This window comes from Neodiprion virginianus, chromosome 4, assembly GCF_021901495.1.
Source record: "Neodiprion virginianus isolate iyNeoVirg1 chromosome 4, iyNeoVirg1.1, whole genome shotgun sequence".
NCBI lineage: Eukaryota > Metazoa > Arthropoda > Insecta > Hymenoptera > Diprionidae > Neodiprion > Neodiprion virginianus.
Window position 1 is genome coordinate 19,668,774 of NC_060880.1, and position 15,298 is coordinate 19,684,071.

At 37.8% G+C, this 15,298-nt stretch overlaps 1 protein-coding gene and 1 long non-coding RNA gene across 3 annotated transcripts in view; one reads left to right on the forward strand and one right to left on the reverse strand.

The window, feature by feature from the left end:
• LOC124302503 (lachesin-like) overlaps window positions 1-15,298 on the reverse strand; it is a 105,144-nt gene that overhangs the window by 3,565 nt on the left and 86,281 nt on the right. Inside the window, exons 3-6 of one of the 2 annotated variants that reach the window (XM_046758744.1) lie at window positions 14,265-14,472; window positions 12,726-12,887; window positions 2,965-3,093; window positions 2,471-2,608 (exon numbers count right to left, since the gene is read on the reverse strand). In XM_046758744.1, the coding sequence (XP_046614700.1) occupies window positions 2,471-2,608; window positions 2,965-3,093; window positions 12,726-12,887; window positions 14,265-14,472 (637 nt within the window). The remainder of the gene's footprint in view (window positions 1-2,470; window positions 2,609-2,964; window positions 3,094-12,725; window positions 12,888-14,264; window positions 14,473-15,298) is intronic. The other variant, XM_046758746.1, reaches the window with a different exon arrangement.
• LOC124302504 (uncharacterized) overlaps window positions 4,570-15,298 on the forward strand; it is a 97,006-nt gene continuing 86,277 nt past the window's right edge. The window contains exon 1 of the long non-coding RNA XR_006907718.1: window positions 4,570-5,013. This is a non-coding gene — a long non-coding RNA (uncharacterized LOC124302504). The remainder of the gene's footprint in view (window positions 5,014-15,298) is intronic.

Sequence of the window (15,298 nt, forward strand, 5' to 3'; positions counted from 1 at the left end):
AGAACAAGAAAGTTTTTATTTCTGGCGGAATCGCTTTCGTTCGTGTTTTATAACTTGCACTTTATTATTGCATGAATTGAAATGAACTCTCTCTCTCTCTCTCTCTTTTTCTTGTTTCACTGAGAAAAAAAAAATAAATAAATAAATAAAACGATTGAACGGTCGAGTAAAAAAACTTGCTCATCGTAGCGTAGAGAAAAAAAAGCTTTGGCACAGAAAGTTGGTAGAAGTAGAGCGTCAGTTACATAAAAATCCCTGTGAAAAAGCACTCGTTCACAATTTATTTAACCCGTTGTTACGGCGATTATTCATGTTTTCAATTATTATCATACATGACGGTTGCTTTGCTTGCTGTCATTATTATTGTTATAACCCTGGTATCTAATAAGCTCGAGTTGAATTATGCTCGACTGCAGGGATATTCATAACGGAAGACGAATAATACCGTGAAGTAGAAAACGTAACAATTAATACTCGTTGCATGCAGCGGAATCTCAATGCTCTGGTATAACTCCCGGTACATTAGCTACGCTGCTCGAGCCATTATAAGAAAGAACGTATATCTATACAGGTAAGCTCGATTCCGAGTCGAAGAGAATGTTATTTTTGAATTTAACATCCGACGTCACGCTCTCTCAACACAACCGCGTCGTGAACGAATAGAAGTGATAATTAGCAGCTGCAGCTAATTTGCTCGCAGCTTACCGAGTAACGAATCTAAAATCATACGTATTTTTGTTTGCGATCTTTTCTTTTTTCTCTACGTATGAGAGATTTTAATTAACGCACCGACAAAAACTGAAACTTCGAACCGCGACGGAGAGAGAAAGACGAATTTATAAATTGGTCAAGAAACCAAGAACAACGCATTGATGGTGTTGATTACTTTTGTGGAAACGGCTGCTGCATCGTATCGCTAATTCTCGATAAAAAGTCAACAAGATACATTGAAAGAAACGAGGTTACATTAAAAACTCGTTTCTCGATTAACGAAGTGTGCAGATCATATGGGTGAAAAAATGTGTTTGAAAAAAGAATGGGAAGGATTAAAGTAGACCGAGGAAAAACAATGGCGAGAGGAAAGCTCGAAGGGTGAGGAAAAATTGGAGCTTCGAGGTCACGCCATCGTCTCGTTATCGAGCAAGAGGGTGGACGACCGGGATCTCTATATACGCCATGCCGATGTATTTACGACGATGTATTTGCCCCTGAGGAGATATACGGTATCGGGTATAAGCAGCCTTATCGGTACTGCGTTAGGAGTAATAGTGTACCTTATACACGGTGCAGGTCGAACTGTGCGAGATATCCTCGGGCGAAATTCGCAAGTTCCAACCGCGCGAATCAGGTTTTCTGATAACTCCGACGAATATTTATTTTCGTGATAATAAACTGCACGCGTTTTAGCATTCCGTTTTACACTTCCTGTTATAAATACAAATCACGTAGGTAGATAATACGGTATAAAGCTCGAAACTGTTTTTTTTTTTTTTACCCCATAAAACCCCATAGGAATGGTCGAAACACTATAGAAATTTTTTCAGAACCCCGTACGATTTCAAATTTCTAAAAAATTCGAAAACCAAATCATATGTAGGTAGACAACGCAACATAAAGCTCAAATCTAGGAATATTCGAAACACAGAATTCCAAATTTCTCGCTAACTTTACATTCGGTTTTGCGATCCCTGATAAGGAAAAAATTGTTCAAACGCCGTGAGAATTCGGAATTTCTTGTAAACCTTAGGGACCAGGTTTTTCTCACTTGTTTCCTGATTGTAGTTGCGAGTGGAATGGGAGTGAGTTGAATTATTGAGGATGGGGGCAAGGGTTGCGTTGAGGAAACGCGTCGCTTGGCCCCGGTTCTAATTACATCCGTGCCTGCGTGGCCCTAATCACGCGATGTCGTCGGTGTAATTGGCCCCGGTTTAGAGAAAGGGTGCCTCGACTCGTGTACAACTTGCCGCGGAATTCTTATCCCTCATTTCCACCTCCGCTTCGAGCCCCGCGTGTCGTCGGTAAATCGAAACGCGTCGTCTGCCGCTAAAGTTGCCCTAATTTATCAGCGGACGAGTCAATTGCAATTGAATTTAAAGGAAAATAATCAGTTTCGCTTATTTTCGTACGCTACGGAAGTTAAGATCAGAGGCAAGAATTGATGAAATTTCATTCTCACTTTGTCGTGTATATGCAAAGAAACTTTTCTCTTTTTCATATTTTCGACAAATTGATAAAATTCCAGTGTGCGCAGTGTGAGTGTTGATAAACTGGAGAATTCTTAAGTAGAGAAAAAAAAATAAATAAATAAATAAAATAAATAAAAAAACAAATGAAAACCGAACAGTATTGATTTTGTTGCTCTTTTTTTCAGCCGAAAAAAATATTCAAAAAATGAAACCTGATGGAAAAAGTAAAAACGGAAAAAATGCCGTTATTTCATTTAATCGATACTGAAATTTTCAGAACTCACCCTTTGTTATTATTTCACCATTTTCCCTGGTCCAATAATTGATCGACTTTGGATAGGCTTCCGAGGTGCATTCGAGGGTCATTTCCTGACCCTGACGAGCCCCCACCAACTGATTCGGGACAGAAATCATCGGCGGGACTGAAATCAGTAAGAATTCTCGTTGGGAGATTGAATGAGACGAAGAAAGTTGCTGGAACGAGAAACGTGTGTCTATAAATACGGCGTTTCATCCGAAGACGTTGTTGATTCGTTTTAGAAGAATAAAAAAAAAAAAAAAAAAAAACTAAACGCGCAAAGCGAATTAATTAAGATTGTAAATCGTGTCTGCAACATGCGAAAAAATTCGTTCGTCTTCTAACCGGAATGAAAATGCTGCAAACAAAAAGCACTTCCGCGCCTTAGGTAAATTCTGAAACTTGGAAGTTTACAAAAAAAGAAAGCGAAGGATAACGTGACATACGGAGAAATTAAAAAAATCAATCGGTGACACTCACAGTGCACTATCAGGGAAATCCTCTTGCTCACCGAGGGCGGAACGCCGTTCGATGCGATGCAGAGATAAGCACCCATGTGCAGGCGATTAACCCTCGTGATGTTGTAGAACGGTCCTTCAACCGAAGCGACTGAAAAATACGCGCACGATAAATCGTTTCTCTCATTCCTCTTCCAGTTCCACTGTCACAGCCGATTGGGAACGACCGGTTTATCATAAAAGAACGGATCTGGGGATGGGATCGAGTGAAATAGTTTTTGGGCGATGCTCTCAAAAAGTGTTTAAAATAAACAATAAATAACGTGGGACAGATTTGTCATATGGATTTTTTCAAATCGCATACTCGTAAAGTGAGTTTTCAGATTTTTTATTTCCGATAGCGTTCGATTTCAGAAAAAATCGTTTTATCAAATGTACCAAAAAATCGAGAACTTATTCCCGAAAAATCGGTCTTGCTTAAAATATAACGAAGAGACAGCGACTCGGGACTTTCATCATTCTTTGTCAGTCTCCCGATACAGTGAATTATTTGAACTGGAAAGTGGTATTTTTATGTCCTATATGATAACCGAGTTTGAATCGGTTTTGTCCAAAATATGAGGAACAGACACCGACTCGGGATTTTCATAATTTATATTATACACTGATTACTCTCATCATTCGAGATGGGGTTGGAAATACGGTATTCTTACGTTCTTCGGAAATCGATTTCGTATCGATCTTATTTTCAAGAAATTGATCATTTGCCAAAAGATGTCGAGAAAACGACGGTCTTGTGCTTTTAACAAGCCGATAGTTAATATTCTTCCTCCTCTTCTCCCATCGCAGTCCCTGAACGAACGAGTCACGAAGTGCCGACGCCTCTGACAGGCGGATAGAAATCGGTTATCCACGACGTTATCGGCCCGTCACGCACGCCGCTTATTAGCCTTCGAGGCTGTTTCCGCATTCTCTCCCATTCTATATACATATATTTTTCGAGTCATCGCGTGCCTGCGTAATTATCGCAATTAATCACCGAGCTCAGCGACCTCTGATCGCCTATCGTCCGATCCTGCATGCCGACGGCTTATCACCCGCGCGATAATTGACTTGGACATGTTGTATCTAACTCGGAGAAAAGGGATTGCGCAGTGAGAAAAAGATTCAAGATATCCCTCAAATAATTAAAATATTATCATTATCATGATCGCGATCTTCGGTTGCGCTCCGATTATTTTCCTTTTTACCTTCGATCGAACGAGGGACTGAAAAATGTTTAATCTCCTTACTCCCGTATACCTGGTTCTAAATTCGCAGCTGTATCGATAAAAGTTAAAATATGTAACGTAAGATGTAACCAATTGTTACGTAACAGAACCCAGCTGAAAATCGAAAAGCGAGAATAAAAATTTTTAAAGGAAGTTACGACAAATTTGAATACGAATTTTATCAGGCCCACGTGGTGAGCGAAAAAAGCGATCCAAGTCGGTGCGCCACGTGTGCTTGGCGGGGGGGGAGAGCGGAGCAGTAAGCGAGCAGCGCGCATGCGCAGAAGAGAAACGAAAAGCGAGCGAGTAGCGCGTGAGAAGTGGGGGGCGGCCCCAGTCGAAGTCGAGCTGTCACCGCGCGAATTACGCTGCGCATTTCGAGAAACCACAAAGAGAAAATAAAAATTTGGACGTGACGCGAAAGCTAAAACGCGAAAATCTCAATTCGATAATTGAAAGATATAAGGGTCAGATAATGAATACGGGATGGAGAATTACTCGAGTGTCACGCGAATATTAAGTAATAAAGCCTGTTACGGGTGTTGTAAAAATTTTAGGTCATCAGGATCGGGGAGTTTCGTTCGTTTTATCTCCAATCAATCGGGAAGAGTCATTAGGCGAGGCAGTGAAGAGTGAATTCGTGTAATCGGTTTGACGGTGAGCTGCTGCAGCGAGGAATATGATGCGGAATGAAAATGGAACGAGAAGAGCCCGATGCGGGGAAAAAACGGTGTTGAAGAGGCACGCAGGGGTGAAAAATCGCCTTCGTTATGAGGACAAATCGCGTATATACAACTTGGGTATGTGGCTGTTTACATATATATATATACATGTAAAGGTGCATACGTATATGGAAAGGCCGCGAAGGGTTGTTAGGCGTAAAGAAGAAGAAAAGAGAACAAGGAAAATTTTCACTGTGGGTATATTTATAAAAATCGAACAATGAAAACTTTTTAATGAATAATATATAAACTTCCGCTATTTCTTATACTTATATGCATATACATATATTCATGTAAATAAAGGTATATGTATATTGTATATGCACATATGGTTCAATATTATTAAGGGAGAAGGCCGAAAAAGTGACTGACTTTTAAGAATTTTTTTCAAAGGGTTAACTGATTAATAAACGAATGGGATTGTTGGTACATTTTTTAAGTTTATATTAAATATCTTTTATATGAATTTTTCTTAGCAAATATTTAAAATTAACAAAGAAATGGGTCTCGACTTCGAGACTAATGAAAAAAATTTCTCCGCCGGGCATTAATATCTCGGTAAAGAGTTATGTGAAAATAAAAAACAACATTTTATCAATATCAATAGAAATATGGCTATCGTTGTACGTAGGCCTTTTTTTTGGTTATTCACAAAATGGCGATGACTTGAATAAAAAAAGGGCTTTCAAAAAAACTATATTTAATTCATCACCATTTGTAAATAATCAAAAAAAAAAAACAATACCGTCTCGTACAATGATAGCTGAATTTGTATTGATGTTTATAAAATTTTGTTGTTTATATTCGAATAACCCTTCACCGCGATATCAATGCCACGATGGAGGGGAAATTTTTTTATTAGTCGTTAAGTCAAGGCCCATATCTTTATTAATTTTGAATATTTATTAATAAAAATTCACATAAAACAAGTTTAATATGCACCTCATAAAATACTAGTAATCTGAACCCTTTATTAATTATTGTTATCTCTTTTTTAAAAATTCTTGAAAGTCAGTTATTTCTTCGGCCGTTACAGCTGCTTTCCCCTTTATGTCAAAAGCACATTTCTGGAGAGAAATGATCAAAAATTGGCGAGAAAAAAATTAACGTTCGAACAGTTATTATCATAGTAATAAGATAATAAAATCTAATAGTTAAAAATTTGAAAATAACAATAAGTCAATATGTACTCAAATTTAACTGAAACGTACAAGACGCAACAAATTGTTGAAACTTCGGTTCCTGAAATCAATTCATACAAATCATTCCATGCCAGATCAACCTATAATTTCAAACCTGCATATTTTTAATTGTGTTGGACCTTTTTTAAGATGTTAACAGCATCCTTATAACCCTATATTTATTTTTTTAATTTTTCTACTATCGAATCACGTCTGAGTTACAAATATTCAAATCTTTCCAAATATTTGCTTTTCTAAAAATTTTCACAAATATCACTTTGAAAAAATCAACTTTGTACTAGACTTAGTTCTTTATACTTCGAATTTTTTAAGCACTCTAGTAATGTTCATCGATTGAAATCTATAAGTACTTGGCTGATTGTGCGTCTTTATGATTTTGGAAGCATTCAAATAAATTAGTTTCAGCTATCCTGTAATAAAATTATTTGAGAATTTTTCGCTAATTAAAACAAAGTTGGTTCTTTTAGAAGGTTATTAGAAATAAATTGCAGCTTCAAATTAATCCGTCAAATGGAATTCGGAGAAAAACGGTTCGAGAGTTTTGAAAATGCTATATAATTATCACCTGAAATTCTTCCAATGAAATGAAAAATATTTAGGGGTTTATATATGAGGCATTCCATGTTAACTCCACGAGCTCCTGACTCTCGTATCTTCTGTCTTCACCGAAATTTTTTGTGACCCTAGTAGGACTTAAAAAAACACGTAAATCAGTTTATCCATTTGTTTCCGATCATTTTTGCATAAAATTATTCCACGCTTTGGTCAATCAAAAAATGTTCAAGATATCCAAACACCCGGAAGAATCGATACGAAATGCAGCATATCTGGTTTCTTTTTCAGATTTTAAAATCGGGACGTTTTTTCACGACTTTGAATGGTCACTGCTCGTAAAAGATTTATCAAAAAAAAAGAAAAAAAAATGTATAAAACGTATCCAAGAGTTCCTGAAGTCGGGATTTCAGAATGGTAAAAAATCCGTGGGTCAAGTTACCTGGTCGAGTTGACATAAACTGTCCCAAGTACATACAATTCTTGAAAATTTGATGCGCGTAATACTTGCGCTTCGGGATTCGCAGAACGACGATAGAAACCAGCGAAGCGAATTTTCTCCGAAAGCGGAGGCGGGTATCCGAGTTTCGGGGCTTTGCACGTCTGACGATCTTTGCCGGCAGGTAATTTGCGTTATTGCAACGCGGCGGCCGTTCCGGATCCAAGTATTCGCAGACGGGGGCAGCACCGTCGGATGTACAGTGACCCGGGAAAAGCGGGAAAACCGCTTGACCGCCTCCCGTCCGCTCGTCAAAGGGTCAAAGGCTTTCCTCTCCGATTCTGCTCTTAGCTAATTGCCAATAAAAAGAGACCTGCGCTCGTGTTTTACGCTTGCAAACCGCTACCCGCGTTATTCTCCCGCCAAATTTTACATAACCTTATCCCTTGAACAGGAAGTACATTAAATTTTGCCACGCGATTAGAAATGCTTTGGAATTTCCTATCTTATTTGTCTTCTATCTCTTATTCTTCCATTTTCATTACTTTGCCACGCGCGGTCTGAAGAAATTTGACCGTTTTTTTTAACTCGCGATTTCGATATAAATTATATCGATTATTTCAGGCTCTCGGGAGGGTAAAAAATAAATGAAAATATTCACTCTCGTAATTACGTAGAACTGATCAGCCTTTTTTTTTTTTTTTGCTTATCAACTTTTTTCCTTCCTCTGCAACCCCGACGGAAGTAAAATCCTTTCGGAATCCAGGGTAAGAAACTTTAACACGTGTGTGTCTTGAAGAGGTGGGCGAAAGATTGTTGGGATGCTTTGTATCGGCGGGGCTGTTTCGAGGAATCGAAGGGGGCGAAACTAAGCGGAAAAGGAAAACGGAGAGTGAAACACGAGGACAAGAAAATAGAATGAAACAAAGAGATGAGAATAAAAGAAAATTGCGAAACTAGAACTCTGTCTCGAAGTAGTTTCTCGAAACCGAATGATGAAATTAAGCGAGAAGGAAGTAAATGGGAATGGAAAACTTTTCCCCCGTTGACAACGACCGTCGCCTTTGCGATTATCGGTATAGGTACATATATATGTATACATATATACACTATGCAATATATATGTATCTACCATATAATGTGTGTGTGTGTCACGGAGCTTGCGATCGATTTCTTCTCAACACTTTCGCGGCCTTACCGAGTTCCAAATTATTCACTATTTTTTCCACTTTCATGGAAATCTTTGAGCGCAAGTACGGGTAAGAAAAAAATATTTGACAGCTAAAAATATCGTATCAATCGGCGGAGCAATGAAACCGAGATAGAGAGAGAGACAGAGAGAGAGAGAGAGAGAGAGAGAGAGAGGAAAAAGAAAATTTTAGCACTCAAAATCTTATAGCAACGGATGCGGAAAAGACGCGGATGTTTATTTCGGTGACGCCCGAGGGAAAGACATTGATTGCAGGATGAGAAGCAACAAGTTCGCGACGTATAAGTTAGAAAAGTGAGGATTAGAACCAGTCGAGGGTAAAGCGAAGAAAAAAAAATGAGGGGGTGAAGGAGGGAGAAAAAGTCAAACACCACGGAGCATACTAAACGATTCGAGTTACTCCGGGTGACTTTATTCTCATATTCTTCGTCATTTTTGCAACAAAGATAGCCGCGACATTGACCCGCGTTCCCGAAGTAACATTTTTTTTTTTATCGATTTCCTTCTTCCATTTTCTTCCGATTTTCTTCCATACATAATACACGTAACGTGTAAATTTTCCTCGAAATTTTTCATACTGCTTTTACTTCCCTCGATCTCGTTTCAACGGGGGCTGGTAATTCATGGTATTAAACCTGTGTGCAGTGCGTATATAAATTATAAGGGCTCGAAATTTATATAAGAACCGTTTTTCATCGTTTGTGACCCTGCAGGAAGTGGAATATCCTTTTTTTTCCCTTTCTTTTCTTCTCCTTCTTCTTTCTGATTATGCGATTTCTGTCTTTCTTTCTCATTACTCGCCTCCCCTTCACCGAACTTCACGTCAAATTTCAAAACCCATTATTTTCCTAGAAAGGGGTGGAGGGTGACTTCGAATTTCGCCAGCGAAATGATAAACGGTGTAAAAAAAAATGAAAAGTAAAACCAACTTCGGCCCTGTATGTCTAAAAACCGTGTAGTTTCGTAGCCAGGACTAAAAAAAAAGTGTTCTTTCTATCAGTTTTTTTTTCGACAGCCAGATTATTCAAATAATCGCGTAAAAACTCGCAGTAAAAAATCTCTCTTTTTCTCTTTGTTTTCAAACCCCTCCGGAATCATTATTCCTAATTTCTATAAGAATTCGAAAAGTGCTGCAACTTGTAGCGGACAAGACATCGATACCGTCCCCGCTTGCGTTCAAAAATTGAGAACGAAAATACGACGATAAGTAAAAATTCCATGCACGAGCAAAAATGGGGGCGAGAAAATTCGCTCTCCGGGGACGTTTTAGTATTTAACTTTGGGACAGGGGGTTTGTTACAGGTTTTCCGCGTCCCGTAACACTCGCGACGACGGACGACGGAAGAGTCGTAAAATTGTTAATAAGTTTTCTCTCGAGTCGGTGCAACCAGCAGCAGTACCGGCGGTGGAGGTTCGCGTACGGATCGTAAAGCGGCTGCAGTCCTGAAACTCCGTCGTTTCCGACCCTTAAAATAAAGCCACCCTGACCCGAATGCATTCAGTTGAATTATACGAAGGCGCGGAAAATACGTTTATTTTCATTTATGCGTGCACGCTGGTATAGATTGTTTAAATTATGATTAATGACGAAAATTGAATAATGTCATTTTCATTTTTTTTTTCGGAATTTGTAAGATGGAAAGTTTCACAGATTTAGTGTGTAATCCACGACTTTCTTTGTTGTTAGAGGTAAAAAATGAAAACTCGATTGGCGATATGAAAATCTTGACACGTTGCAAATTCATTCAAGACATTATAAATTATTTGAGGTAAGAGTTGAGAATTATTTCTATCGTCTCTGATCGTTTTCGTTATCTTTAGTTGCAATTGAATATTTTCTCAAGTTTTCAAAGTGAAAATTGAAACACTGTACTTACAATTTGGATAGAAAAAATAAACCCTCAAAAATTTCATCACTAATTTGATTTTGTGAAATAATTGAGGCGAAAGTTTGCAAATTCTGTTCTTCTGTTCTCTAAAAATTTACCAGATCAACATTTTCATAGATTTAGTCCTTCCAATTATTCTATGCAAGAAATTTGCATACTATAAATTATCATATCTTATGCTTGATTCTCTTGATTATTTGAGATGGAAATTGAAATACTGTGGTTTTCTATTCTCTTAAAATTTACAAGTTAAAAATTGTCCTAGCAATAACTCGACTCTTTCAATAATTCAATATGTAAATCAAGCAATGGCGTCTCTCTGTAACCTAAAAATTTTCGTCATCCGGATCACGTTCTTCATTCAGTCTTTGAAACTTTGCAAAATGAAAACTTTTAGAATCCGTTATGAACATTTTCGAACTCAGGTTCACGTATGAGTGATTGGAAAGTAAATTGCAGTGAATTATCCGACATAAGTTAAATAAATAAACGCTTTCAAAGATCCCTTGCGTTGTTATCGCTATTTCTTTCATTTCATTTTTCTTTTCAATCGGAATGCATTCGACTCATCGCACCGCAGGAAATGAGGAGAAAATTCTTGTCAGACAAGAGCTGGTGAAAATCTTTGAAGGTACAAGGTGAATCCTTGTCAGATCCCGTCGTCGGAATCATGCTCGGAATGGGAAATACCGAATTGGGTTTGACGCAGAGGGGTGGGAAAATATTATGCCTCCTATAGATGTGTATGCATGTATTCAGCGCGGAGTGCTCGTGTCATTTCGAATCCTGATTCAGGATGCGTGGTCCCTTTGTGCCCACGAGGGTTTGGGGGTTTGACTTCGCCCTTCAGGTCGAGCGTACGTGTTGAATTATCCCCGAAACGTTAGTCGTACACCCGGTTTCGAATCAGTACGCGATATTTCTTGTTCCGAATAATATCGCATTTCCATGACGGTTGAATAATGATTAACTACTTCGATCCCCGACTCGGCGAGACGCGCCCCGAGTGCCTGAGAATCTCCTACCGTGATTAAATGTTTTCTTTTGTTTTGTTTTTTTTTGTTATTCATACGTTCTCGCAATTCTTACAAATTTTTAGTACACGCTCCGATCAGCGATCAATTTCAAAAAGTGAGTAAGCCAGATTTTTCTGGACTTTTTTTTTACGTTTAATCGTAGACTTCGATCTATCGAAATCAGGATTGCTTGAAAAGGCAGGTGAATCGATCAATCAAAAAATAAAAAAAAAAAAATAAAAAACCAATATTTTAAAGAGCCAGTTTGATCCAAAAAACGATCGTGCGATTGAATAATGGATTAGTTGGAATTTCTAAATTATTGAATGAACGTGAAAATTGGTCAAGCAGGCAACGGTTGACAAAAAAAACCGAGCAATCGGAGAAACAGTTAATCAGAATTCTCGATCAATCAATTAATCAAAAAATGCGAATAACCATAATTTCGTTCGAGTGAGAAATCTGTGATTAATTAATCAAGCGCAAGTCTTGGAGTGTTTTTTAAAAACACGGATCAACAAATTTATACATACGTACTCGTAGTTTTCTAGTTATATTTTTTGAGAAAGGGGAAATATTCCGATATGACCGTTTAAGGAGTTTGATAATTCTGAATTTTCATTTCCCTCAAATCCTAAACCGTAACGAAGATCGCAATATCTTGAAACACAATATTGCTTCCGCCGAACATGAAGACCCGTCAATTTCAACATCGTTTCCTGTATGAAACAGCAAAATTGTTTCCATCCGTTGACTTTATCGACATGACGATGATAGCAAAAAGATCAAAACCGTTTTCTCGAACCGAGTATTTCATTCCCCTAAATAAGTCCTGAAAAATGGGAGCGATTTCCGTTACTTTCAATGCTGACATACGCACAGATAGGTGGGATGGGTACCCATGCTTGGAGTTTCATGGTACAAGCGAGCTTTTGTTTTTAAACAAATCCTTATCGGCTGATAGTTTCGAGGAAGAACTGTCCGTGTCGAGACGTCTCGATTTTTCAGGATTGCATTGTCCTGCAGCACTTGAGGAGAAGAAAAGTAGCCGGGATAAAAAGTAGACTAGAGCATTGTGTGGGTATGTGTCTTGAAGCAATGGGACGGGGTATTTTATTTACAACCCGCTTTCTTGGCTCAGGAGCAAAGAGATTTCATCAATACACGTTGTTTTGTACGTCGTCGGGAGAAAAAAGTAAAAAATGAAAATAAAAAACACTTGGAATCGTTCGGCGAAGACATTCGTATTTATCTGCTAATAATTAATTCTGACGAATGAATTTCATGTAAATGGAAATAGTGGACGGAATTTTTTGCGAATATTTCAAACCGTCGATCGTTCGTCCAGATTGAAATACTGTAATTAAAAAAAAAAAAAAAAAAAAAAAAAAGAACTTGAGTAGAAAATAACGTTTCGTTTATTATGTTATATAATTGAAAATTAAGATATTAGTAAACTATAATTTCGAAAAAAATGTACACCTTCTCTGCCCTGACCCATTAGTTGTATCAGACTTCCGTCCTCGCGTCTCCACGTGATGTTGGGTTTCGGCGATCCGGTAGCTGAGCATCGAAGAGTGACGTTACTGCCCTCCCTGACAACCATGTCTGTGCTTGTAGGATAATCCTCGATGTCCGGAGGAACTGCGCCGAGATAAATTTCCATTTACGAATAATACCGCAAATTCCTCAAATATCTTCACTATTCACCATAACCGAAAAATATAGTTCAGGGTAAAGTGTGAAAACTAGTTTTCTAGCTGTAATAGAAAAATCTAATCCGCGTTGCCATTCTTTTCGATTTCAAGGTAACTCGTACTATTTTTTATTATTTTTTCTAGTTATTGCGATGATTCGATTTCAGTGCATCGGTAAACTGATGATAACGTGACTTGAGCATGGTAGACTTGGAGAAATTTTTACTTCCGGTTACCGCTCAGTCCTTAACTATTTTCATTTTTTACCACAATCGAAATATATAGTTCTAGATACAAAATGAAAATTAGTTTTCCAGCTGTCACCGGAAAGTCTGGTATCCGTTACTGTTCCTTCTCATTACGATCACTGTTGCAAAAATTTAATGCTTGTGCAACAATAAATTGACGTTAAAGCCTTGTTTAACTAACACAGTAGAGTAAACCTCAGAAACTGATTTTGCGTTGCAATTATCAAAAAAGGATCGACAATAGCGCAAAATGGCTACGCGTACCTCGTTTTTCGTAATTCCAACAATATTCAAACAATTTTTTTAACGATTACTGTTTTACTGAATTTTTCTAGTTACCATAACAAATGAAATTTTTCTCAGTGTATCACGTTACCGAGTCAAAAGTATTATTAAGAATTACGATGATTTCTTTTTCGAGTTCTAATTGGTTTCGAATTTCACGTAAGATGATCTTCATACTATAGGGCTTAACAAACATCGCACAGATTTTTAATGCATCAATATTATAAGGAGAGCAGCTTCGAGGTTATATTTTGAAATTACTCAATTATTAACTAATGATCGGTTCAAACAATCTCAAATCGATCCAAAGTTTTACAAAAAAATGGAATGGACTGTCGTAATACTTTACAATCGATCGCGTCAATCCATGCTCAAATCAAATCACGTTGAGGCTTTGTTTAACTCAAAAAAATGTATTAAGCCAAAAAAGAAGATAACACACGAAAAAAAAAAAAAATCTGCTGGATCTGACCACGAATTAGCCAAAAGATTCATTTGTTACAACTACAATCGAACTTGACAGTTACTTGCAGAACAAATTTTCTATTATTTTTTAACAACGCTTAAACCAACCAATCGCAACAACGTCAATTCTACTAGAGTTTCTCCAGTAATTATTACTACAGAGAAATATTTTTCTCCGCGAGGATCAAGCAGGGAACAAAGGGTACGACAGCTGCAGTTTTCCGCTAGATAAATCTTGGGAGAGAGTTTCGAGGCCCTAAATCATCGGGGGATGACGCCGAATCATCGCCCCGTTATTCTCGGGTGAATCGCAGCGTAGAGCTTACCGACAATGTCCAGAAAGCCCGTCTGGTACTTCATCGGGTCCGTGTTTATCTGGCACATGTAGAAGCCCCGGTCCGACTCTCGAACGTCCCGGATGTGCAGCCGCCATGTCCGGTGGTCGTTCACCGTTATTGCTATCCTGTAGTTCTTCGTTATCACGTGGTTCGTTATCGTCAGGATCGTCTGCGTGTCGACCCGCAGCCAGGCGACCTGGAAATCGATGATCGGTAAGAAAAATTCCACCGAGTCTTCACCGAGTCGCAAAAAATCGGCATCTTCGTTGTTTCTCAATGTTTGGGAACATCCCTGAATGGTCTGATTTGACATTCGGTTGTTTTATTCAATCATTTACCGGCCTATAAATCTATGATCGGTAAAAGGAAAATTGCTTCGATTGTTCGGTTTCGATAGTTGGAAGATCGAGAAGGTATCCAATCATTTATAAGCTATTTATCAGAATCAATCTGCAGGTAATTTTTTTCGAGTTATTATCCAGAAATTTGTCAACCATTTAAAAGTGTAGAAGTATAGTTTTATCTTTCTGCATTTTGAATAATTTTGAAAGGTCAAGTCAAGGAACAGTATAATAATAGCATGAGGGATATCGCATTTTAAAATTTTTTTTTGCACATCTCTTCATTCATCACATCATACTTTATTATCATAAGTATGCAATTGAATATAGTGAAAATTAGATCCGTTATTGTATTAATAATATTATCGACTACCTACTAAAATTAAGCTTTTGATTTCTGTCGATGCATTTGAAGAAATCTAAGAAAAAAAAAGAGAAAATTAAGGGTAACAATCTGTTCGGATTTTTTCAGTCAAATTTTATCAGACTTTGAATAATGCTAGATCATATCAATGAATTCATACCCTATTCTTAAAAGTCTAAAGTCTCTTATAAGAGTTCGATGAATCAAGAGTCACAGTCGAAAAATCTGAATATATCGTCGCATTTTCGCAGCTGATCGTCCTACATTTTTTTTTTTTTTCGTCAATTCCTGGTGGTCTCAATTAACGAGAAAAAGCT